This window comes from Penicillium canescens, assembly GCF_028828765.1.
Source record: "Penicillium canescens strain IBT 15451 chromosome Unknown utg000007l_segment0_segment0, whole genome shotgun sequence".
Taxonomy (NCBI): domain Eukaryota; kingdom Fungi; phylum Ascomycota; class Eurotiomycetes; order Eurotiales; family Aspergillaceae; genus Penicillium; species Penicillium canescens.
In genome coordinates this window covers 1,265,771-1,291,290 of record NW_026703969.1, presented here as the reverse complement: position 1 = coordinate 1,291,290, position 25,520 = coordinate 1,265,771, and the positions used below count along the sequence as shown (strand labels likewise).

General features: G+C 47.0%; 7 protein-coding genes across 7 annotated transcripts; 3 read left to right on the top strand and 4 right to left on the bottom strand.

Annotated features, from left to right (window-relative positions):
- Window positions 1-243: 243 nt before the first annotated feature.
- Window positions 244-1,888, bottom strand: N7446_010738 (cytochrome P450; the record flags this gene model as incomplete). Its single annotated transcript, XM_058519481.1, has 2 exons — window positions 244-1,422; window positions 1,484-1,888. The coding sequence occupies 2 exons, from the start codon at window positions 1,886-1,888 to the stop codon at window positions 244-246; spliced, it is 1,584 nt and encodes a 527-aa protein (XP_058368319.1).
- Window positions 1,889-6,808: 4,920 nt separating this feature from the next.
- On the top strand, window positions 6,809-7,969 carry N7446_010737 (uncharacterized protein; the record flags this gene model as incomplete). The annotated part of the gene is made up of 1 exon (XM_058519480.1): window positions 6,809-7,969. The coding sequence occupies one exon, from the start codon at window positions 6,809-6,811 to the stop codon at window positions 7,967-7,969; it is 1,161 nt and encodes a 386-aa protein (XP_058368318.1).
- Window positions 7,970-9,904: 1,935 nt separating this feature from the next.
- On the bottom strand, window positions 9,905-10,540 carry N7446_010736 (uncharacterized protein; the record flags this gene model as incomplete). The annotated part of the gene is made up of 1 exon (XM_058519479.1): window positions 9,905-10,540. The coding sequence occupies one exon, from the start codon at window positions 10,538-10,540 to the stop codon at window positions 9,905-9,907; it is 636 nt and encodes a 211-aa protein (XP_058368317.1).
- Window positions 10,541-11,940: 1,400 nt separating this feature from the next.
- On the bottom strand, window positions 11,941-13,279 carry N7446_010735 (uncharacterized protein; the record flags this gene model as incomplete). The annotated part of the gene is given in 4 exon segments (XM_058519478.1): window positions 11,941-12,311; window positions 12,392-12,699; window positions 12,717-13,156; window positions 13,238-13,279. 4 exon segments carry the CDS (start codon window positions 13,277-13,279, stop codon window positions 11,941-11,943), a joined length of 1,161 nt encoding a protein of 386 aa, XP_058368316.1.
- A 3,184-nt stretch (window positions 13,280-16,463) lies between these two features.
- Window positions 16,464-17,154, top strand: N7446_010734 (uncharacterized protein; the record flags this gene model as incomplete). Its single annotated transcript, XM_058519477.1, has 5 exons — window positions 16,464-16,600; window positions 16,670-16,706; window positions 16,760-16,856; window positions 16,913-16,932; window positions 16,990-17,154. The coding sequence occupies 5 exons, from the start codon at window positions 16,464-16,466 to the stop codon at window positions 17,152-17,154; spliced, it is 456 nt and encodes a 151-aa protein (XP_058368315.1).
- A 1,331-nt stretch (window positions 17,155-18,485) lies between these two features.
- On the top strand, window positions 18,486-22,433 carry N7446_010733 (ankyrin repeat domain-containing protein; the record flags this gene model as incomplete). Its single annotated transcript, XM_058519476.1, has 1 exon — window positions 18,486-22,433. The coding sequence occupies one exon, from the start codon at window positions 18,486-18,488 to the stop codon at window positions 22,431-22,433; it is 3,948 nt and encodes a 1,315-aa protein (XP_058368314.1).
- A 549-nt stretch (window positions 22,434-22,982) lies between these two features.
- Window positions 22,983-23,964, bottom strand: N7446_010732 (uncharacterized protein; the record flags this gene model as incomplete). Its single annotated transcript, XM_058519475.1, has 2 exons — window positions 22,983-23,383; window positions 23,448-23,964. The coding sequence occupies 2 exons, from the start codon at window positions 23,962-23,964 to the stop codon at window positions 22,983-22,985; spliced, it is 918 nt and encodes a 305-aa protein (XP_058368313.1).
- Window positions 23,965-25,520: the final 1,556 nt, after the last annotated feature.

Genomic DNA, 25,520 nt, shown 5'->3' with positions numbered 1-25,520 from the left:
CAGCTGCTCTTTACCCCCTCATCGTTAGTTCTTTTGGCGGAATTAATGAGATACATACAGAGTGTAACGTACGAGATCGGGGTATTTCAAGCCTGACTAGGCTCTCAGATTTGACGTACTAGAAAACACCCGTATCATGTGCAGATATTTGGCAAAATCTCCCAAACAAACATTTTCATAACCAAACAACATCCCATTCATAAGAACTGCCAATCCTGTCACTCCAACTTCTCCCTAAGCCATTCAAACCGTTGCCTCCGCCGGATGCAATCTCACAGTCACCGGATCAGCCGGACAAGAAGTAAGTGAAACACCAAAACGAATCTCCCTCTCCGGGTGCACATCCTCAATCTGATCAAACCTCTGTAACAATCTCACCAGCACATAACTAGACCTCATCAAAGCAAACTCCTGACCAATGCATCTTCTTCGCCCCGCATTGAACGGAATATACCCCAAGGGAACATTCCCGCGGGCCCACCGGTCCGGATTGAATATTTCAGCATCCTTACCCCAGATATCCTTTCGACGGTGCAAGACATAGGTGCTGTACATGACTGTATGGCCCTTGCGGATGTAGATCGGGGAAGTACCGTCTATTCCGCCGCCACGAGGGAGCGTAGTATCCTTTGTCGCGCAACGGCGGTTGAAGGGTACGATAGGGTACAGACGAAGGGTCTCGTTAAGAAAATGCTGGAGGTACTGGCATGATTTTAATGACTCAAAGTCCAAGTTGCATGGCTGATCGTAAGTACCGAATTGCTCGAGGATATCGCTTCGAAGTTTTGCGAAGACGTGCCGGTGTCGTGCGAGAAGGAGGATCGTCCAGCTCAATAGAGAAGCCGTTGTGTCACGGCCTGCTAGGAGGACGTTCAGGGATTCATCGCGCAGCCTGAAGGGGTCTTTTGTAGTACGAGCCAGGGCTTTCAAGAAGATATACTGCGATGGAACCTTTTCGGCACCCTTGGCTTTCTCTTCATCCTGCTGTACCTGGATTAGAGCCGAGTGAACATACTTGTCCACGAAGGCGTGCAAAATATCAATGCACTTCTTAAACTCCAGGTTGTAGATGACCCAGTAGAGCCGCTCGAACCGGAGTCGCTCCGCGAGATACCACATGCACCGGTCAAACGCGTAGAGAAAAGTATCATCAGCGGCCCGTCCCGCTTCCCTTTGCGTAGCAGCAATCTGACTATCACAGCTTTTGCCGAAGAGGAACTCTGTGGCCGAGTCAAGGGTAAGACGAAACAAGATGGCTTGAATATCCACTTCGGATGACCAGCCGTCAGATAGGATCGGAATGGCGCGCAATGCATTTTGAACATGACGTTCTTCACTATCAAGATTGCTCATCTGATCTCGTTTAAATTGAGGTCGTAGCAGTGATCTGGAATGCTTCCAATCCTCGCCATCAGTAGTAAACTAGGCGGAGTCAGCCACACCTCCAGAAAAAGGTTACTTCCGCTGCGGGAATAAGACTGACGATTCCATGACCGACAACGGGGCCTGCCACATTATGACGCATATCACCTAAGCCGAAGTCGTTGAACTGAGTCACCAGCATAGCCTGGATATTCTTCCAATCGACCGTGAACAGGTTCTCCCGACCAGCCTGGTACATACGAAAGGTAGAAACGTATCTGCCGAGCTGGCTAGATAGGGAATCTATCCGTTCCTCTGCAAGTGCTGGAAGCCGCTTCTTTCTCGCTGCTTCACGTGTCTTGAGGAGGGTGGAAATACCGAAAGGATCCTTGCTGGGATAGAGAGGGACTGCTTTACAGTCTAATCTGCGAGCTTTTTGGGCATGACACCAGGTGGAATATACGAAGAATAACAGACGCCCCGCAATTGCGAGTGCCACAAGGGCTGAGACTAACCAGCTTTGCATGAGGAGGTTGCTAAGCGTTGCGGTACCAGTAGAGGAGGTGTTAGGATACGGTTTTGTCTCGACACAGTGTGAGAGGTGAAGAAATAATAACAATCTTTATCTGGGGGTTCTCAAGCATATAAAGGATTAAAGCAGGCTGGTAACACTAGGGAATAAGGCACAGGCGAGTGAGTTCACAAGACAATATATTTTCATCAACTACACCCGAGATGAACAAAGGCCCAAGATCCTTGCAAGACAAGATGATGCTGGTGGAGCACCTGAATGCCTCCAGACAGCCACTCTTATGTTCGGGACTCCACCTGAGCGCTGCGGTTTTCTTGAGCCGGTACACTTTAACCATCCTAACCATCTGACTAGCATAGCCACATATTTGTAGGCATACCGATCATAGAGGAACAAAACTCGATCAAGGCTGAAATAGCAGGGATATGTCAAGCAGACACTGTACCCGAGTGGCCTGAGACTCTAATCGAGGCATAGGCAGTCGGGAACGACATCAGAGATATAGATGCTTAGGTCAAGGATACTACAGCACTAGCAAAAGAGGGAGAGGGGAAACGAGCTATCTCGAGTTGGTACAGCCCTGGTGTCTATTGTTGTTGATGGGTATAGGACAAATTGTACTGAACGCGGGAACTATATATCAACCTGCCAACAAAACGACATTCAAAAGTAGGAGAGTAGAGGCTCGATGGCATTACCTAAGTATTGTCTCTGAATGTCTTCCGGTATCAATAGTCAGACTCGTTAATCCCATCTATGAACCTACCACACCGGAAAAGGAAAATATGCGGAGCTGTTGACGAGCGTCACCACTGTACCAGAAGGCTTTCCGTAAACTGGTCACGCTGTACTACAGCCTACGCGGGGCGAGAACCGACCGTCACAACGGCCTTTCATCCATGGAATATGCGAGGCTTAAGCCCCAACGGAGGCTATTCTTGTGCCCTACTGCGTTTGCGTTCTATCCTCGACCTGCACGTGAGTCTTTGTGGAGCAGTTGTACTGTGTTCGGGGAGATGGTACAGTATTCGGCTTCTAACCCGCCTTTCAGCAATTCCTAGTAGAGAGTGGGTACAGCACGGCTGTTTATCCCTTTGTCTAACTTGAACTTTATTGATTTAATTTCATTTAATTTTCTCGGCTTCATAGCTTTTATTCATTTGGTTAACTTCACTGTGCTGGTTTTATTTTGTGATTTTTGATCATTTTATTTTATTTTATTTCCAGTAATTGCCCCCTTTTACTTCTTTGTGAATCTTGATTTATATTTCGCTTATTATTTCGATTCGTCACGATTCTATGATTATTTTAATGACTTTTCCACTATTGTCGTTCTTATATGTTGTTTTCTTTGAGGGTAACATGCATCCCCGGAATCGGTTCTCGCAGTAAGCGGCAACCCTAGCAAGAAACAAGGGTCCATTCGCCATTCGTCCGAAGGCTTACAACTAGAGAAGAGAAAGAGGGAGAGATGTAGAGCCAAGGACAATACCCCTCACCGCCTTTGCAGTTCTGCCACTCACCAGCAAGCGAGCTTCGTGCTCTCTCCGGAACGTAAGAGGCGTTAATACGAATAGTATCTATCAGCTAGTTGGTATAATATAGCGAAGACTTAGTTCAAAAATTTCACTAGTCCATTGTCCGTTCGTACTTTCTGATACGGCCTTAAGCAGAAGGGACAGCTGTTCTCCGTAGGGTCTCCAAATTGAGGATACAAAATATCCATCCGCGTTTCAATACAAAGCTGGCAGCTCCCGCAGAATGTACAGCAGAGGCCTGACTCATATGTTTGTCTGCAGAGTCCACATACAAAGCGAGTGTATCCATCAAACATAATCATCTGCCCCGACAAGTAGAGGCCGCATCTAATTCCACACTCCAAACAGATTCGACGGTCCCGTTCAGCGTATCCTTTGCCACGTTTCCCTTGGATTTGCTCGTCGGCAAAAGCTTTTCGAAAGCGGAGCTTCAAACAGCGGCTGCAACAGAAGTACTCGTTGTATCTAAGGGCATAAGCTGAGGGATAACTTGACCATGGAAATAATACTTACCGATTCCAATTCTCCATGGTGCACAGGAACAGCAACTTCTGCTCTGTTGTTGTAGGCGTTATGGCGGTTAATCTAGACCTGAAGAGTCGACTGGTTTGGGATAGAGCCAGATGAGAGGAGCAGTCCAGCCATCTGAAGATATGTAGATGAATCTCGGTCGGTAAATCAAGGACTGTCACGGATGGTATCTTAGCCATGAAGAAATATATCGTTCGTCATGACAAAAGAGTAGGGACGCAGTAACGCTTGGGGTAGCCGAGTCAAGACAGCTCTACCTCTATTTTATTAGCGGTTACTTCGTGGTCTCAAGTACTTTTGTAAAGGGTACGTCAATCTACCGTTGGCTTGTGATCGGGTCCGAATGCTTTGTAGGGTGCGTTTGGAGGCATTTGGTGCTCCGCCATCCTCAGATCGGATCATTTTGGTAGCCTGACACACTTGCATTTCAAAGCTTACCCGTAAAGCAACCCATCTCATAAGTATGGGATCGCTGTGAAGGGCTGCAGCATAATTGATTCAACCATACTAGCCCAACATGCCGTTTATGACAATCTTGAAGAAAGGAAGGGAATCAACCTCACTTCGGCAGTGAACCGCGTTGTCTTTTCTGCAGATGGCGGTGTCCATCCTTCATCGCAGTTCGCCAACGGAATACGTAAGGCAATGGGCACATGGATTTATTGCCGGGCTCTGGCCGTTAAACTCACTCTGTGACTGACCTATTTGGAGCGCAAACTGGCACATCCTGCAAGATACTCAATAGTAGCCGAGCCCGTGAAAGGCCTAGTACAGCGGTGCGGTTGCGAGACACATGAGAACACAGACAATCTACTCACAGAGACTATTTGGCCACGCGTAACATCATTATTCGAACTAATTTTCTTACACTTAGTCTTTTTCTCGCAAATATTCGTCAGGAGTGACACACAAGTAACTAGCCTCAAAGTAAACGAGGTGGCTGCGAATGAAGCGTATTGTATACTGGTACCAGCAGTGGCCGACCGGGCGCGCCTTTTGCTCGTGGGGTCACAATCACGCTATGCGGCATTTCAGTTTGCAGCGGTGCGCTGAAGAGGTGTTAGGTAGCAGGTAGCAAGGTTTCCCAATGGTATAGCCTGCATGAATTGCTTCCAAGTTGTCGGCTTGATATGTGGATGTTCGGAATTGTCCCGGTCTAGCCACTGGTACGTCTGTGCGTTTGAGGTCCAGTGCTGGTAGTGCCTGCCTAGGGAATGAGAGTATGGAGGGGCACGCAGGTGGAAGCGTATCAAAGCTTCGTGTAATATACAACAGCGCATGTATTGCACCGGTCCTATTATAACTTCACTCTTCATGTTGCAATCACTGTTTTATTATACCAAGTAAGGCGTTATGGACTTTGTTTTTTACCAGTTCCAATTGCCCCTCAAAGAATACATTGACGAGTTCTCAAATCGCTCATTCGACAGCGTTGATACAACTTATAATACGGGAACCAAAGCAAGGTTAAAATTACGGTACAAAAGCTGTGTTCAATGCCGGCTCAATGTAGATACATCGACGATGCAAAAGGCTAGCGGAAAGATTCCCTAATCTGGATTAGCGCATTCAAGGTGGAGCCAAGGAAATAACGAGAGAGAGTGTGCAGGTAAACCTGATTTCGAATATCACGGTAATAGTTTTATTCTATTTATTTTGGTTCTGAGGTAGGAACTTGAGTTACGTAACCATCAGGGCGATCAGGTTTACCGTCCATTCTCATGACATGCTTTTATCGAAATTATTTAGTGTTTACCTTTTGCTTCACATTAGATCCAACAGCGGTTTATATACTCCAATAACTTGATCCTGTTCAAGTCAGTTGTGACCTTTATATTGCCTGAAAGGACTAAGGAAAACGTCTGCCACTAGAAAGCACGGTAGAACTCCCAGCAGCTCCTCCGGTAATATAAGCTGAAACGTGAGCTGACCTTATCTTACAGATGCGCTCTGTAAAAGAAACGCCGGAACACGGGAAGATGGCTTTGTTAGAAAGTTTAGCCTCCGTTGGATTTTATATTTTTTCAAGGGTCATATGGACCAAATCTCAAAATAGTGCGAAAATAGTCTCCCGTTACAGCGACCTATCCCTATATGGCCCTTCAACCAGTACATGATTTGACCGCCAATGTTAGTAATAATGCCTTGACAAGTCAAGTTCATAGACCTAGACCAACGAGCATTGTGCCTCTGTCCAGATGCTACGATACATCGAGTGCCGCGATGTCGTCGGTTTGGCGTTCGGCTGATAAAAGGTTATCCGTTGGTCTGCTCATGAGCGGATCAGCATGTTGAAAGGCTTGGTCACTCTAGAACGTTATATTTTGACGATATGGAGTATATCTATTCGGTACACGGAGCATTAGACACTTGAAACTCCACAAGCTCCCTGGGGCATAGGAAGGAATGACCTACCATTCTCGTATGTTACATGTGGCAACTGTGTTGAACAAACACAGGAAATCAAATCTGGCAGCCGGTTTCTGCCACCATGCATTCATGGCATAGCAATTCCCAGCTCCTTTCCAACTCACGTCTTTTTAGAGGGAATACCATTGTATAATTATTGCTACCGACTCAGTACGATATAGAAAGTAAGTAGACGTACAGAAGTTTGGAAGCAAGGTCTACTAAGGAATGCCATGCCCGTATGCCACCAAGTGCTGCTGCAAAGTGTGAGCCACTAACGGTTGCGCCGGCCTATCAGGCCCTCATTGACTGCCGCTTTATATAAGTAATCAGAGGATCCCCTGGACAGCAACTGTACATTGGATTAATGTCACCTACGCTATCATTTCGACTAAGCCCTTGACGTACCCTCCGCTTCCAAGTGTTGCCCATCGAAATGGCACTCTCGGCAATCGAGTGTCTTCCGCCCGAGATCATCGAGGTTATCTACCTCGATGCTTTAGAGGTCAACTTTGCACGTGCGTCCAGAGTGATCGCGGCGGCTGTATCCCGAGAGGCTATCTATGATATTTTCATGATCCAAGCCCTTTGGAACGACCCACAGGACTGTTTCCGGCCGCGGTACTCCGACCGTGAATTCGTCTACATGGATGTGAGGTGTATAAAGCGAGATTATCAAGAGAGCCCAGGGTTCCAGTCGGAACTACGGTTGGCCGCCTATCGCCCTTTGCTGATTTCAGATCAGAAGGAGCTGCAACAAAAGGTCATGTCTTGCCGCTGGTTCAACGTTCATCGGTTGGAACGGGTTTTACCGACACTGCTAGCACTGACACTAGATGCCATCTTGTTGCAAGAAAAAACCCGGTTTCCCTCCAAAGCCATACAGCGGAGGGAATGGAGCGGTACATCCACGATGGACGATTTCCGAGCGCTTCAGATCCATACGAACGATGGATCGCCAAAACGACTTCGTATCATGGATCAGTTTGCCATTGAGGCCGAATATTCTGTCCCGGAGCACGGGCGACGTCATATTATTCGACCCGTCCGTGTTTTCTGCCTTCCGGACAAGGCATTACACGGCCCGTGGTGTGATGATAGAGTCAGCCTCCTAGTTGCCCTGCGCCGTGCGTTTGGAAAAAGGTTTGCCTATCATGACCTTTCCTACTCCGCCATGCGACAGCAGACTCTTGCCCCGGTGATCTCCGAAATGGCTTGCTTGCAAGGCATTAAAGACGCCATAGCACAGGGCAACCGTCTCGCCCTTCTGTACCTACTAGATATCAGAGAAAGTTTCCGACCAGTGGCGACGAATACCTTGCACCAGACTCTGTTCCCGGATCGATTATTGAAGATGGCAATCCACACGCATACGCCTGACTTTGATATTATTAAGCTTCTCATTCGAGCCCGACCAAGCTGCAATTTGGTCAAGTGGACCATTGCCACTAGTCTTCCACGCAGCGTCAACGAAACTCGGTTACTTTGTTGTCTCCACCAATACAGTGCCGTTGGCAGTAGGAATTCTCTCTGCAGAGCGCTTTGGTCGAATCCAGCTTTAGAGCGTTCCCTCTTAGCGGAAGAGCCCTGGTTGTAGATCTAAGTCATAGTTTCTACAAACATCCCAGTGTTCAGCGTCTTAATGCATGTTTGGATGGAATTCCTCGTATATAGTACAGATAATATCCAGATCCAGAGCCCCACGTGCTAGAATTTAGACTGCAGTCGAGGATCCTTCATAAGTGGTATATTGAAAGACATTCGCCAACTCTAGGTCACATTTCATAACACCCATCATTGCACCCATCGCTGAGCAATTGTATCTGGTGCTGTCCAATTGCAAAGATTGACAAATCAAGTGGAGAGCTAACGTTAGTTGGTGGGTAGTAAACAACAGCAATGCAAGATTTATTGAATTGCCCCGAGTAGACAAATCGTCTGGTTTCCCACTGGGATGTCGACGTGACATCTCAAACATGGTCAATGGCTTGGTAAACCCTAGCAAGAGACCTTTTTCTTTCTGAGACGGTTCTTCATTTCACATGTGAGACATAGACAATCGCAGTTATTGTCGCCAAAGTAGTCAGCACTGTAATATACCGTAATCTCTGTGCCCTTAGGGATATAACGGTTCGCGACCACGGACATCTGTCGATTGGCCCCGACCACTAGACGGGCATTTGGTTTGCAGTCATGATTGATGAAGCGAGCTGGTCCTAGAAAAACCGAGAGTTTGTTTTTGTTACTCGATTCGACTACGCTGAAATCTTTACCGGTCCGACGAAGATTCTTCTCTTGTTCATTAGTCATACTGACATAGGTTCCGGTCAGGTATGGAATGGTCTGCTGCGCTGTGATCGACCGACGTGCGCGTACGGTGGCTTCATATGGGAGGATATAGCGATTCGTGTAAATGATTTCAAACACGCAATCCGACTTGTATATGTTGATATACTTCTGTAGGTGCTGACAAAAAGTTTCTCTCCCGCCTGTTCATCCAGACCTGGGATATACCGTTTCAGTTGTGGTAGGGTTATCAAAGTGTCCACAGCCTGTTCCATGCCTCCCTGTTTGATCCGGGAGACAGTATCTCGATCGAGACCACGGAGGGGCGGGTATTTTTCGCGGCTCTTGTTAGTTGTGAAAAGTGCCTAATGGCAAGATCAACTCGGGAAGTCCCATGGGGATCCCAGGATAGAAACATACATTGTCTATGAGCAGATCCAGAGCGATATCATCAAGCCTGGCTAGTAAATCCGGCGTCAGTGTAACAGGAGAGCGTTTGCGAACTTGACTGCTTGATCGTCTCTCCCTCACTCTCATGCAATATCTTTTCTGCGCCGATCGAGCAGAACTACGCTCTGTCCGCTCTCTGTGAAACCTTGTTTTACTGTAACGAAGGGAAGGGTGTGCCGTCTGTCTTCTACCAGATCCTTTGTTCACGCGATGACTCGACCCATGGGCAGACATTGGTCCTGTGTATACGGCTAGTTGATCTTTTGACCGGATGGCCGTTTATACATGTTGACATAGACTGTGAACATCTTGCTCCAAAAATGGCCTATAGTCTTGGTAATCGGATGGAGCGAGTCCCGAAAAGAACCTGGGCCGTAGCATGCCCATCGGTCCGCGTGGTGGCTGGTTAGGTCAAGTATAGCCTTGTCTTCGAGATCTAAAGGATGAGCAATCCAATTATGGACAATCGGCTTTTGCAAGGGTCAAGTGTATTTCTATCTACGTCATTTTAGACTTGGGTTTCTGAATTGGCATTGGTAGCACCCTCATCGCCCTTGGGGCTTGCAACAAACCCCGGATGCTAAAGAGCATGTCATGCGTGCGTTATACCAGACTTGACACGGAACGAGACTGTGCTAGCTCGTGGGAAATTAAGGGTGTATTCTCTTGATCAAGCTTTTGTCATTGCATTGGTCAGATTTAGCACTCAAGTATCTTCCTTGGTGTGTATATACTGGACTACGGTCGTGTGGAGAGTATTCAGGATCAATTGGTACCACGCAGCTCTGTAGATCAGCTAGTGGGAGGACAAGCAACCCCCATGAGCACACAGCAGCTTCAATAGTCCAATGTTATTCCGCTCAAGCGCAAGGTCGAGCGGTAATTTTCGTTGCCGGTCGGTCATTCGATTTGGCCATGCTTGGTACTCGAGGAGGAGACGTACAGTACCGAGGTCCTCGTTCATTGTCGCAACATACACCGGCAGGAGCCCGTGGAACATATCAGGAACGTCTGACTGGGCCCCACTGTCCAGAAGAAACCGGACTATCTGGAGCGACTGTCCGTTGATCGCAAGCACCAATGGATTGATATAACCGCCAAGGTTGGTTATTGCAAAATCCTGGGCTCTGAATTCGTCGCCACCGAGGATCCCCTTATGCTGGTGACCGGTACCCTGGCGTGCGGAATCATCGAAATTCTTGATAAGCTGGGGTATACCGGGTATTTCCTGTACTAGATCCAGTTTTCCAGCACGGATTGCATATATGAGCGCCACAAACTTCTCGTGAGTTGATCTGTAGGAGGCATGTCGGAGCTGGTGATAGGAGCCACGAGATGGAAACACAACCAATAAACTGAAGAGATCGTATGCCCCTAGGCTTGTTGTTATAAGGTGAAAGAGTTCGGATGGCAGTTTGTAGAGGCTGCTCATTTTTGGGTAGGGAAAATAATGGCTATAGAGCCTAAGGAAGTGCCTCCGCGACATGCTCCATACATTGGATTTAATACGAATTCCTACTCCCCACCAACTATCACTAGCGCTATCCATGACGTATTCATATGTTCAGGTTACGCGCTAGCTTACATATCAGATAGCTACAGTATAACTCTGCTCTGTGACAAGCGAAAGACTACTCACTCTTTGTCGATTGTAAAACAACAGGACATCTATTGGTCGCGCCATAACTTTTGGTCTGAACCTTGTTGCCATGCATCCAGTCTGCTTACCCTCGCTTTGGTAGTCAACTGGTTCCTCTATGGGGCCAAGGAAAGGAGTCTTCGCAAAAGACAGTGCCAACCTACTAAGGATATAACGCAAAGTCTTGTGCAACGCATAGATGTCCTGCTGCTTTACAATCGACAAAGACAGTGAGGATGGTATGCCCGAGGGTCACACTTTTATATTTAGGACCGCTCATCGATAGGGTTACCCTTCGCCTTGTTGTTCCGCAGTCATTCAAGTATCCATAGTAAACACATACACCGGTTCTTATATAGGCCGGCTTTCATCACCGGCTCATCATTTAATATTAGCACATTGAAGTGAGTGACTGTACTGATCTATTTTCTAATTTTGGTTAGTCGATTTTGTTTGTGCATTGACGATTTTTTTGATTGTCCATAGTAGACACCGCAGGGAAATACCCGCCTTGTGAGCCAATCACATGGCGGACACGATGTTCCCCACCGCCAAAATTTGGTTTTATTTCTCTTTTTATTTTTATTTTTCTTTTCCGTTCTTGTTTGAGCCTTTATGAAGGTAGATACAAGGACCTATAATAGGAAGCCTGGAACTCTTAGACCATTTCACGCAACCGCAACAAAAGCGCAAAGATAGCAAAACCTCAAGTTACTGGACAACCTTCGACTTAGGAACGTGTGTATGAGCTCATGCGATGTGATGTCCGCTTATGTCCACACAAGCCTGACTGGTGCTGGGAGGACCCGAAGGACAAAGAACATTACAAACTCAGAACTCACATCTAGAACGACTTATCGGCTATGTCAATGAAGGTGGCATCCGAGACAGCCATGACGATGTTCCCGGTGATATTCATCGAGACCTAATTCTAGAAAGGGGAACAAAGTTTGAAAAAAAAAAAAAAAAAAAAGGTAACAGGAAAAAAGATATTAGCTTGGCTAGAGTAAAGTTTTCATAGTGCAGATTAAATGTAGCTTAGTCAACAGGTGCTGGCTAGATATATGATATGGATGACAGAAACCGAGGCGAAGGAACTTATTGTATGGTTTTGTTTTTCTCAATCTTTCTCAAGTCTATCCAAAAGTCTAATAAGCATGTCTATAAAACCGCTCCCTGATGATGCTCTAATTTCACTTTCTGTCGTCTGCCGATACAAAATGCAAGACGCCGGGCTGTCTACTCTCCTGCCTCTTTTCTGATACATAAATGCACTTTCGGAAGGTCACCATCAACGAGTATAAGAAGCTTTCCTCTTTTTCTTCATGGTAATTCTCCCCCAACAGAGGCTGGATTGCCTTGGTAGCCTGTTCCGCTTTGTAAAAAGGAACTCGACTAAAGAGGTGATGAACCACGTGATAATCAATGATTTCGTGGAAGAAATGACGACCAATGAAACCTGTCGTGCGATCAATTGTCGCCAGTGCACCTTTCGTATAGGTCCAAGCCTCTGCGGTATAGTGTGGAACGGCGGGATGGGTATGTTGAAGATATGTAATGGCAACTGTGAATCACGTCAGCGTTTTTTTCCTTTGTACCTTGTCCGTTGGCGGTGTATAATAGCATTAGAAGACGAAGACATACTCAGCCAGTGGTGTACCCAAAGATACGGAATGACGTACAGGAATACGACATTCCACGTCCCAAAAATAGATGCCGCGTAACACAAGATAGAGCTCATGATCATCAGTCCTAGATCGGACAATGCAATATACTTCCACTGAAAGGGCGCAAAGAGTGCACTCGACGGATTATAGTGGCTCGCAAATTTGATCTTGTCTTTACCCTCAGGCCCGCTCTTTGTACCAGCGGTCACATTGAAGAAAAGATAGAGTTGCCATCCATCAACTGGTGTCCGATAAGCTGCATGAAAGAGACGATCGGGGTTTCCTCTGCAAGGTGCGTCAACTTCTCGATCTGAACGTTCTTCTTTATCGCAAGGTCTTTATCTGTCCAGGGAACAAAAACGGTGCCATTTTCTATGTGACCGGTATAACGATGATGCCGAGCATGGGTAATCTTCCATGAATAGTAGGGAACCATGAGGAATGAATGTGTAGCCCACCCAATGAAATCATTGAGACCCTGATACCGCGAGAAGGCGCCATGACCGTATTCGTGAGCCAGAATCCACAGCCCTGTTCCAACACAGCCTTGAAAGAACCCGTAGGAAGCCCAGGCAATGATTCGAAGAGGCAAAGAAGGGATTAGATGGATGAATGAGGCGGCATAAATGAGTGTCACGCAGTAGATGATGTCTCGGGCCAGGTACAGAAGAGAGGTGGGGAGAGATGATTCAAAGCACTCTTTCGGGATCGCATCTTTGAGGGATTTTAAGCTTGGGACGTTCTGCGGTCAGACAATGGAAGATGTTATCCAATGCAAGCGAGACAACCTGGGCACTGTCAAAAGACAAGCCATGCTACGTACCTCATCTGTCTGTTTGGCAGGTTGAGTGTTCAACTCAGACATTTTGAAAATGGAGTATAAAATAGCATAGCGGAAGGTACCAGTTACCAGAAGGGAATCTTGTTAGACTTTGTAGTTAGCCCTTTTCTTTTCTTTTTTTTTTTTTTTTTTACTAAAAAGGTTTTCTTCTCCCGTTTCCCCGGGAAACTATCCACTAATCTCAAATAGAACGAAAGGGCTAGATGCCCTTGTATGTTCCTTTTATTGAAAGAAACTCACTAAATGCCAAAGACCGACGCAAGCACTATAAGATATATTATTTCTAGTCAGAAGTTTAGCGAAAGTTAGTATTTAAAAGGTTGACACATGCCAACATTTGCGCTTGATTCGATGTTCGAGACATAATGAGGGTTGTTGTCAGATCAGCAATATATCCTTTACTTTGACTGAAAGAAGATTAAACAAATTATAGAGACCTGCTGTCAGAGACATGTATAAATACGGACCTCGGCCAAGCACCCTGCCTAATTCGAAGGGCGAGTGTTATGACCTTCTAGTCCCTCCTAAATCGCGTTCCGCGAAACATGCCAACTGCCTAGTTTCTATAAGAACTGGCTGTTTGAGGAGGAACAGTGAATTGCCACGCCATGAATTAATAGTGATAGGTATTTTTTCAACACGAATAGTCACAGGTAAAAATGGTAGGTACCTCCTTCACATTCCCCTGAGATCTCAAGGAGTGTCGAGCGCCGAAATGCGCCGTGTACCTAGCACATACGTTTTCCTTGAATCAAGGAAGACACAAGCGTTCAATGTTCTTTCATCTGCCTAACGCCGGACTAACTACGTCGCTGCACTTGTTGATTATATTATCTTGACAGGGACAAATATTCATTCGTCTAGGTAAACGAGTCTACGATGTCAACACATTCCTGCCAAAACAATCAGTGAGATCTTGCACTGGTCAATCGGGTATAGAGGGGTGAATTGCTATAATGGGAGATAAATTGAACTCCGTACCACTTGGGGATGTTCTGGTTCTCCACATTCATCCTGCAAGTATAGATGTCATTCGAAGTGATTTTAGATCGGATTCCAATGCACTTTGCCACAAATATCAAGCACATCTTCTACGGGGGCTTTGAATTGTCCGGTAACAGTCATTCCTTCGTCCAACACGATTTTGAACTCCTTCGAACATAAGCCCCCGCTAAAATGGCGGTTACTAGTTATCCGTGAAATAGCATCATAGTTGACAGTAAAATCCAAACCATCTAATGATGGCACTGATTTGTTCATCCAACCCTTGAAAAAATAGGAAAGGCCACCGAGTTTAAAATGTGCGACAAAGCGTTTTCCCTGGTGTTCCAGCGTTGCCGATACGAAAGGCATCTATGAGATAAGATGTTAGCTCACATTACCGGAGCAGTTGCTGAGAGTACTGACAATGTGGTTCTGTCGGGACATATACTCCCGTCAGAATAAGCAAAGACAGGTTGTACGTAATCTTGCTAAGCAACGGCTCCCGCCGTATGGATTCAGGGGTATTGGGTTTTAACCTAGAACATCTATTTTTACACGAATCAAATTGACGCTTGCTTTGGAAGCATAACCACTGTCCACTTAACTGTGTACACAGTACCTAGCTGGTGATACCAACAGGTTCAGTGCTAGGCGTTTTCTTTGGTCTCGTTGTGCAACATCAAGGTAGTCAACCGATTCAAACGGGGTCAAGCTATTTCAATACATAAACTGTGGATGTGATTTGAAAAGTGTCCGGTAAATCATTCTACGTAAACCTGTCATGGGAATGGACAAGGAAAAGCCAGATCGGGCTGGTGTTGATTCACCTTCCTATCTCGGAACAAAAGAAACCGACTTTTAAAAATATGTTGAAGTGGTAGCTCTAGTGAAAGTACTGCATTAGTGGCTTGAGGTATCTAAAATGCCTCTGGTGAAGATACGCCGTTTCTCCCACATGAGATTTCGGTGTTACAACGGTCTAGTGAAGAGGGTAAAATGGGCGGTCGGAGAGAGTTGAATGGGGAAACTGAGCTGATAGCGACAGTAACAGACTTCCGTACCATCCGAACACTCGAATATTGCCAACCTTTCTCTTTCTAACCAGGTTTTCCACGAAGGTCCAATATTAGGACCACCATAGTCTACTAATGGGTATGCGAGCGACCTGACTACATTGTAGACTAGCATCGATATAATATAGTAATAAAATAACAGGAATATCCTGTATAGCTAGGGAAATACAATGGATGTACTAGGCGATTGGCGCAACGGAATCAAAAAGGGGAACTACCCAAAATGATGAGATCAAAAGAGTGTTGATTCCTGTCTCCTATCTACTGGGATCGAGGGGGTTAAAATAGCCTCGAGAATACCTGGTATCGAATCCTCTAGAATCCCAGAGGTACCGTTTGGGTCAATACGATGCTGATCACCATTTTCCTGACATAAAATAATAAAATAATAAAATAATAAAATAATAAAACAATAAAATAATAAAATAATAAAATAATAAAATAATAAAATAATAAAATACTAAAATACTAAAATAATAAAATAATAAAATAATGAAGTAATAAAGTAATAAATTAATAATAGAATAAATAGAATAAATCGCACCAAGGGCGGAGAGCCACTAGACTCCATAGTCTTGCAGTATTTCATTGCGCGATGGTCTGCGAGGGTGACTAAAAGCAGTAGGCAAGCCACAATTTATTGCACTAAATCAATTCAAAAAGATGTACTTTTCACCGCGAAGCGAGTCGGAAGGAATAAAGCCGCATTTGGAGACTTCCGCGTGCGTTGGATAGTGTTCGCTTGCTACGAATTCACGAGGGCTGATTGGCATCGGAACCTCTGGCAGACCCACTTCCTACTAAGCTGGTTATATGGATCTTAGCACCGTAGTATATCATATCGCATGACATTTTGTGATCATTTGACAGCAGTCAGGGTATTTAATGAAGAGTAGAAACCTTCAAACTACGCCTAAGTTCTCCTGACAATTCTACATCTACACATTCAAAGCAGCTATTCGAAATGTTTCACAGTCTGAAACCTGCTTTTAAAATCAAAGTGCGTGCATACACAACCTACTTATCAGGAGCATGTACTTACCTTATAAGCCTAGGTGGACATCGGAGGCAGCGAGAAGTTGAAGGGGGGAATAACATGCTTTGTATGTCTCCCCCATCCGTCACAGGCCGTACCTGACTAGAAGTCTTGCATGAAGAACATAGTCGGAGGCTCTATCGAGCCTAAGAAAGACTTCTCCTTTTTGGAGTCCACCTCAATCCAGGGAAAGGATAACGCCACATTTACCGAAAGCAAAATGTTGCTGCTTGACGTCTCTATCGAAGCAAAGTACGTTATACGGAACCAGACCTATTTGCCCGAAATTGCGCGACAGAGCTACGCTTATCTATATTGCAGAGTCAAGAATGACTCGACATCAGGGGAAGAAAGAAATGTGCGTCCAAGACCCAAAGTGGCGATAGGGGACGATTACTGAATTGATCCTAGATATCCATGCACTGGCGTGGCATTGCTGAAGTTGACAACGTTGTGGAAAGGATTTTACGGAATACTTTTGAGGGAGAAACCAACTTTGGTTATCCAAGTAAGTGTGTATTCGGAGCAGATATATGAGTATCGCTGACGATGATCGTTTTGTAGTTGCTAGGTTTACAATTGATGTGAGATGCGTTGAACTAGAATCCTATCCGTGAGCGAGGATACTGACATTGACATAGGTTAAAGACAACAACCTAGAGAATCGAATATTTGTTGGTCTCGGCCAGTTTGTGGTGAAGGGAGAAAACCTAAGCATCGTCTATGAGGTCTACGAACGTCACATTCAGTCCGACCTTTCTCAGTTGACCAAGACACGACTTAGCATAAATGGAGTAACAGTTTAAAGGTGCCATCTCTTTTACAGCTACGTAGATATTGATCGCGCCTGATTCCTGACACAGATATACGAATAAGAGGACTGAATCGGTGATCAGAGTGTCTCCTAAAAGCACGAAATAGAGCAGTGAAAGGTGGATAAATTTCTAGTGCATTGAACGGCCAACGTCAATAGTCTTCATGGTAATAGCTCGCAATGACGACAACATTAGTGTCGATGGTGCGTTCGCAATATCTTCATTTTATTCCAAATTTCCTCGTAGATGGTTTCTTCAAGGACGCCGAGGATGGATTTACACGTAGAGGGCAGGTGGCATCAATTACCATATGCGGATCATTATCTATCAAGCAGGTTCTGGATATATTGAAGTCGTTTTCTCATTTTGCTGTATCCTCCATCGTGAATAGATTGTTTGGGACATGCAGATTTGATTTGAACTCCATTCTCATCGTCTGGTCAGCAAATTTGCGCCGGATGGTTGGCTCCTGTTATATGATCGGTAGGCCAGGGTTGATTTACAGGCGGTGACAGGTAAAGGGTGGTGTGTATGGCAGACGCTACTTCCGTAGTTAGTGTGATAAATTTGCCGGAAATTTGTGCCGGACGAGGTGTTGTATGCCAGTTCATCTTTGTCTGGATACCACGTATCACATTCATTGGTCACCGAGATATCCAGTTGTTCCTGCCCAGCTAACGTGCGGTTGAGCTGAAAACTCCGAATCAAGCCAAAACTCCAAATATTTCGCCCAACGACCGAATCAGTACAATGTGTCGAGCCAAGATCTCCCCCACTGTTGATGTTCTCCCAGGCGTTAAGGAGGAGTGGAGCGGAGAGTTTGTAGTCCTAGTCAGTCATCCACGAGGCTGTTATCTTGACGATTATTTACGTCGGTTGTCCAGACAGCGGTAGCTGCACAAGGCATTACCGCTGCTCCACCAAGCAGTTGAACAGGAGCAACCGTGATAGTATGGTTCACAAGGGGAGTCGACAAGCGCGGGATAATTCCATCAAGTAACCCGGGAAGTATCGTTTGATTGTCCTTGCCGTATCTTACATTTGCTCCCAAGAGCGGCTGCTGTACGGGCTCTAGATCGTCGGCTTGACGGGGGTCTGGCTATTTCTGGCTTATGTCCTCGAAATAGTCTGAACACTCGGTTGCGTCACGATATGTTTCGCTCTTTACCGACTATACTATCATTAGGCAATCTATAATTGATTCTTTCTATGTCGGGGGTCAGCGGTCTAATGTCTAAGCAGACATATACTTAATGCGATATCATCCATATTAGATCGTAATCCTGCGGACAGATTTCTCTGAAGTATCTTAAACTTGAGTCATGCTATTATTGAATATTCGGGATCAAGTGACAGGTGGCCAGTGGGGTACCAAACCTCTACCGGCAGGCATCACGAGTGGTTCCTTAGAGGCTGAGATAAGCCTGAAGAGAAACCGCAATCATAGCAACGAAGTGTTGCGTCTGCATCGGGCAGCATCGGGGGGTAATGTTGATGTTATTCGCCAACTGTTACGTGAATCTCCATGGCTGGCTTTCCATAGAGACGACAATGACAGAGTTCCATTGAACTGCGCAGCCGAGCACGACCAGACAGAGGCTCTAAAGGCGCTGCTTCACCACACTCCATTTGCCATGGGAGACAGAACTGGTCGAACGGCTCTGCATTGGAGCGTCTTGAACGGCAACGAGGAAGCCGTTACGCTCCTGCTTAGCAAGATCTCCATTCTGGACCCGACCAACGACTTCCACAAGGCTGTCTCGTTGCAAGGGAAAACACCAACGGTAAGGCTGATGTCGGATCATGCTTGGGTCGATTGGCAGACGGTGTCAGGAGACACGGCGTTGCATCTGGCAGCCGGTCATCAGTCATCCCAAATCTTATCTTTGCTAGCCAAGGTATGTGACCTCACGATTAAAAACACCAAGGGCGATACCGCTCTTCGAACAGCTTTCTTAGGTAAACACGAACATCATGCCAAGCTTCTCCTTAGGGAAATGGCAAGGCGGGATGTAAAGTGGGCCTGCGAATCTAGTACTCTGGATATCGTACAAACTTGGCCAGACAACAGACAGTCGTGGAATGGCAATGTGTTGTGCTGGGCCGTGTCCAATGGCTTTGAAAGGGTCACAAAATGGATTCTTGATGCTATGCCTATACTTGCCTTTGTCGCTCGGGATACTGGTGGGAGGACAGCCTTACAGGCCGCGGCAGAGCAAGGCCATCTTGAAATCGTCAAACTATTGCTACATAACGGAGCAGATTCCAATGCTCCTCCCGGTCCCTCCTATCCACGAACTGCTCTTCAGGCGGCAGCAGAGCAGAACCATATTGAAACGGCCCGGCTGCTGCTGGATTGTGGAGCAGACATCAATGCCCCTGCTGCACCGAATGGGGGCCGAACCGCCCTACAAGCTGCAGCGGGTCAGGGCCATTGGGAGATGGTTAAGCTGCTTTACTCAAGGGGAGCGGAAGTAAACGCCTTGCCTAGTCGCAACTATGGTCTCACGGCCCTCCAAGCCGCGGCCAAGAATGGCAATTTGGACATAGTCAACTTCCTACGATCGAAAGGGGGAAAGGTCAATGCCCCAGCCGGACCAGCTAATGGCCGGACGGCCATTCAGGCCGCAGCAGAAGAGGGAAATTATGAAATGGTAAAACGGCTCTTCGCTAATGGTGCCAGAGTCAATGCCTCGCCCGCAGGGACCTTTGGTCTCACGGCCCTCCAAGCCGCAGTCAAGAATGGCCATTTCGACATAGTCGACTTTCTACGATCAAAAGGGGCAAAGGTCAACGCCCCAGCCGGGTCTGCTAATAGCCGGACGGCCATTCAGGCCGCAGCAGAGCAGGGAAATTCTGAAATGGTAAGACGGCTCTTCGCTAATGGTGCCAGAGTCAATGCGTCGCCCGCAGAGACCTTTGGTCGAACGGCCCTTCAAGCTGCGGTAGAACAGGGCGACTATGAATTGATCGAGCTGCTTCTCAAGTTTGGCGCAGATATCAATGCTGCGCCTGGAAAGAGCTTTGGCCGGACAGCCGTTCAGGCTGCAGCAGAGCAGGGTGACTGTGGAATCATTGAGCTTCTTCTCAGTTATGGAGCGGATATCAATGCCTCGCCCGGGGACATTTGTGGTCGAACCGCCCTGCAAACTGCAGCAGAGCAAGGGTTTCTAGAGGTGGTGAGGTTGCTTCAGTGCAGGGGCGCACACGTGAATGCCTCATCAGGAAAGGTCTTTGGCCGAACGGCCCTTCAAGCTGCAGCGGAGCAGGGCTATCTTGAGATGGTCAAGCTACTACTGTCCTATGGAGCAGAAGCCAACGCCTTGCCAGGTGCTAGCTTTGGTCGAACAGCCCTCCAGGCCGCGACAGAACAGGGCCACCATGAAATGGTCCAATATCTGATTGGATGCAAAGCGAACGTCAACGGCTTGCCTGGCCTGAAACATGGCCGAACCGCTCTTCAGATTGCTGCCGAACAGGGAGACTTTGATATGCTCAAGCTGCTCTACTCTCATGGGGCGGACGTCAATGCCGCGCCGGGAGAGAATTGTGGCCGAACGGCAATTCAAACCGCCGCAGAGCTGGGCCACTATGAAGTGATTGAGCTGCTTCTTTCATATGGAGCGGACGTCAACGGCCCGCCGGGTCTTACTTACGGTCGAACCGCCATTCAAGCGGCCGCAGAACGGGGAGATCTCGAGATGGTCAGGCTGCTTTACTCTCATGGGGCGGACGTCAATGCCGCGCCGGGAGAGAATTCTGGCCGAACATCAATTCAAGCTGCGGCAGAACAGGGCCACTATGAAATGATCAAGCTGCTCCTTTCTTATGGCGCGGACATCAACGCCTCGGCTGGTCCTGCTTGCGGCCGAACAGCCCTTCAAGCTGCAGCAGAGCAGAGCTATCTTGGAATCGTCAAATTGCTGCTTTCATTCAATGCCGACATTAATGCCCCTCCTGGAGCCACCTACGGCCGAACGGCCCTCCAAGCTGCAGCAGAGCAGGGACATGTTGACATGGTTGCCCTGCTACTTGAAGACAGAGTAACGAGCGACCCTACCCTTGGACCGGGGACCGGTCGACGAGGCGTTCAAGAGGTAGTACAGCAGGGTGGTGTTAAGCAGGCCGAATCGGCTACTTCATGTCAAGTTGACATTAATGCCCCGCCTGGAGCCACCTACGGCCGAACGGCCCTCCAAGCCGCCGCAGAGCAGGGTCACCTTGTGATGGTCTGCCTCCTCAAATCTGCTGGGGCAGATGTAAATGCCTCGCCTGGAAAGATCTTTGGCCGAATGGCGCTTCAAGCTGCAGCAGAGCAGGGTCATATTGATGTGGTCAACTTTTTGCTTGAAAAAAAGGCAAACATCAATGCTCTGCCTGACTCCGCATACGGCAGAACAGCACTTCAAGCCGCAGCAGAGCAGGGTAAAGTTGAAATGGTAAAGCTGCTTCTGGAACATGGAGCAGACTGTAATGCGTCGCCCGCATATGACAACGGCCGAACCGCGCTTCAAGCTGCAGCAGAGCAGGGCCACCTCAAGATTGTGAGTATTTTACTAAACACTGACGCAGTTACTAAAGCCAATGTTGATGCGTCACCTGCGCCTATCAATGGCCGAACTGCCCTTCAGGCAGCGGTAGCACAAGGCCATCACCAGATAGCCAGGCTGCTTATTTCTAAAGGGGCAAACATGAATGCCGCCCCGGCCCCTACCAAAGGCAGAACAGCCCTTCAGGCGGCAGCAGAGCGAGGCGATCTTACTATGGCAGAGCTGCTTCTCCGTGATACAAACCCACAAGGGCGAATCGCGCAGATCAATGCGGCCCCTGCTGCTTTCTACGGTCGGTCGGCTCTTCAGGCTGCAGTAGAGGAGGGTCATGTTCAGATGGTAAAGCTGCTCTATGCTAGGGGAGCAAAGGTAAACGCCTCACCCGGGCAGAATCACGGCCGAACAGCGCTTCAGGCAGCAGCGGAACAGGGCCATCTAGAAATTTTACAGCTCTTGCTTTCCTACGGGGCAGAAGTCAATGCGCCGGCTGGAATCTTCGACGGCCGCACGGCACTTGAAGCGGCAGCGGAGCAGGGACATATTCAGGTTGTTCGCATGCTTTTGTTTCATGGAGCAGACATCCATGCCTCAACCGCCCGGAAGGGTAGTAGAAGCGCCCTCCGAGCCGCAGCCGATGAGGGACATCTTGAGATCGAGCGAATGCTGCTTCTTGCCGATAAAGGGGAAAGGAACGATCGATGTACTCCTTACCTTAGCTAGACCGCGTGCCTAGCTACAGTGCACATCTTCACTCGATCACTGATACTAGAGCTAACCCTTTTAGGCTTACTGTCTACGTTACGTTCTTTTTGAAAAGGTGTCAGAAGCTGCCCGGAGTACAACTCATGAAAAGCCTAGCATGAGCTTTCCGCTTTTGTCCCATGTGATGACTTGAATATATACGTAGGTCAGGGTCATGCGACTCTCTTTCATGATTTATAATACATTGTATACTTTATCAATTTCTATTTCTCCCTGTTGCTACAGTACGTCTCAAAACTGGTGCAACTGCCTACACTCTTCGAGTAATTCTCTGGTCTTAGAGATCATCACAGAGTATGAATTTTCCTGTAACAATCTCAATACCACGATTTACCCTTAATACATACGGTGCCTTGTCTCATAACTGTATCAGAATTTTTCATGGCAATGCAACAAATCAAACACAACACCAGAGCTGAGGGTGCCTTGAGAATCTAGCGAGCCTCACTTCACTCTGCCACACCACCTTCATTCCGATATCTGAAACAGCTGCGCAGATTGTAGATACTAATGAACACATTCAATCTTGATCAGCTTTTCGGACTCAAGAATATCATCTAGTAAGCTGCCGATGTCATCCTGTGGGTGCCCCAGGACATCATATACAGTGTTCCCTTTCCGAACGCTCAGAGATTTCATGGGCCAGATTGGGTCATTCGGGATCTCACTTGTAGACAAAACCTGCGCCACAACCTGTAGAATATTTTGACGGCTTGGGCTTTCTATATATCTCAGAGCGCCCATAGGCCTCCTGTACGGATATTGAATATCCAGGAGTATTGAAAATCCCCTCACAGGCGGGTGTGAAGAAACTGAAGTCGAAGGAGTGAAGTTATTTGGAGAAACCTCTAGGGCGGTTTCTGTCAGATTACCACTCCGTTCTTGAGGTATGGCAGTATTGGTTGATTCTTATGTCCATATTAGTACCACTTTGATTATTGTCAAATCCTGTCAAGGTTGGTTTTTCCATACCTTCTTGAACATCTGTATGGCCATGCTCCGCTTCGAGGATTTCGGGCTTTCCTTGCTCGGGCTCTTCCTCTGGGAGGGGCATGTCAATCAACACATTGCTATCTTCCGATAGTGCCATATTGTTTGACCTTAGTGGAAGTTGTAGTTCCCTAGGCACAGGTATGTGGCACTGTGTTAAGTGTTTATGATGTAACTCATGGCCACAATCAGTGCAGAACTCCTTAAGACGCGTGCATGACATGTCATGTAACGCCTTCAATGCCTTCAACACATCCCCAGCGTATGTTTGCATGACCTTGACCCACTCTCCGTCACAACGGGTTTGGCATGCAAATGCGATCACGCAGCCGTCATCGCCAGCGCAGGTCAAGATGTCGATCCTGCTGTCGAACAAGAAGCGAAGATTTGCTAGATCTTTGGTTAATTCATGGTTATCCCCAAAAGGAGATAGGATAGTATTCACACCTAGTGTCTGTTCACGGTAGAACATGCCAGTCTTGGCATCGAATTGCTTCATGTTTGATGATAAGCGTGAGAAGAAAATAAACTGGTTCGTCCTAAGTTCCATACCGAGGGGGGATTGTCATCGGTATTTAACCATGCTCATCCAAAGCCAGATTTGGTCCATTTGATAGTAAGAATGCAAGGACGCTACGCTACCATCTTAATGTATCATTTTGATACCTTCCTTTTATCCGTCGTTAAGGATATGAGAAAATTCCAAAAGCGCCTCATTCCCAAGACAGCAAATGACCTAGCCAGCCTCAACATACATTCCTACCGCCTGATGGAATGCCCCAAAATGAACTGTGAGAGATGGTATTATCTGCATATTTCTGCACGTTAGCCTGCTATGATTGCTTCGTCATCTGCTTGTTGTCCTTTGGTTAATTGCAACGCCGTACCGTTTATCGCCACTCTCATTTCCTCTTAGCATGTCGTCTCTCATGTTTTAAATATCCCTCACGTTTGTCCTTCCTTTCCGAGATGTTATCTAATCGGATGGCTGTGGGCGCCAGCTAAATTTGCCTACGACTATTCAGCCCCCGGGATGTCCTGATTGCCGTCATCACTGCTTTTCCCGGAGTTGCGTCGTTATTATGGACTGGAATTATGTGATAATTTACGTTGAAAGTGAGCGAAATACATTGATATTTAGTATGTGCGCATTCAGACTGCCCATCCTTAGCATTATGTCAGAAAAGCAGTATTATTCCAGAGAATACCGTCTTGAAAGAAAGCTCCCGAGGCTCTACCTGCCGTCGACTTCGTCGTGGTTTGCATCATTATTACTCCCAGTATCATAATCAACCTGTTCACTGTTTCGAAGATGGTACCACCAATCCTGCATCGCCTCGAACAGCTTTTGTTGTTTCCCTTCCGCTTTCTTCCAAGGGAGCTTTAATATTCGCGGACTTAGGTTTGTTGTCGACTGCGCATCGTACTCAATAATGAGAACCGCCAGCTGAAGTTTTCGGTCTAGGGCCTCAAGCTCTCTCTGCCAGATTCACAGTCGCGTAAAAACTTCATGGGATTGCTCCTGCACTTCTAGAACCCCAACTTGTAGTTGCTCTCCATACTGTTCTAGCAGAGAAAATATCTGCGAAAGAAGGACTAGCGGTGCACCATAGCTTTCAATTGCCTCCTGGGGATCTAGAAGAATATTTGATCTTCGTAATGCATTGTTTAGGGTCCATACCACCATCTGGATCCCAAAAATGGTTGTTGCAGTTCTCAAGAAAACTGCACCAATTCACCGTACATCCGAAAGTAGTTATTCGATAGGTAGAAGTGTCCGTCCTCTCGCGTCAGCTAATATCTTCCTGTCATATGCTTTCGACAGAGAAATATGGTTGTGACATCCCGCACCCCGATGGCTTCGCCATACCTCCCTTCATCTGTAGTTATCAACAAGAAACTGGATGACACCATATGTCTTCGGTAAAATCCAATTCGTTCGTCAAGTGGCAATTTGTCAGAGTCTTCCATATCCAGCCCGATGAGGGCATTGTGCATGTTCCGGCTGGCCCATTTCCTTTCCTCCTCTAACTTGGGAAGGTCCATCGGTAAGTT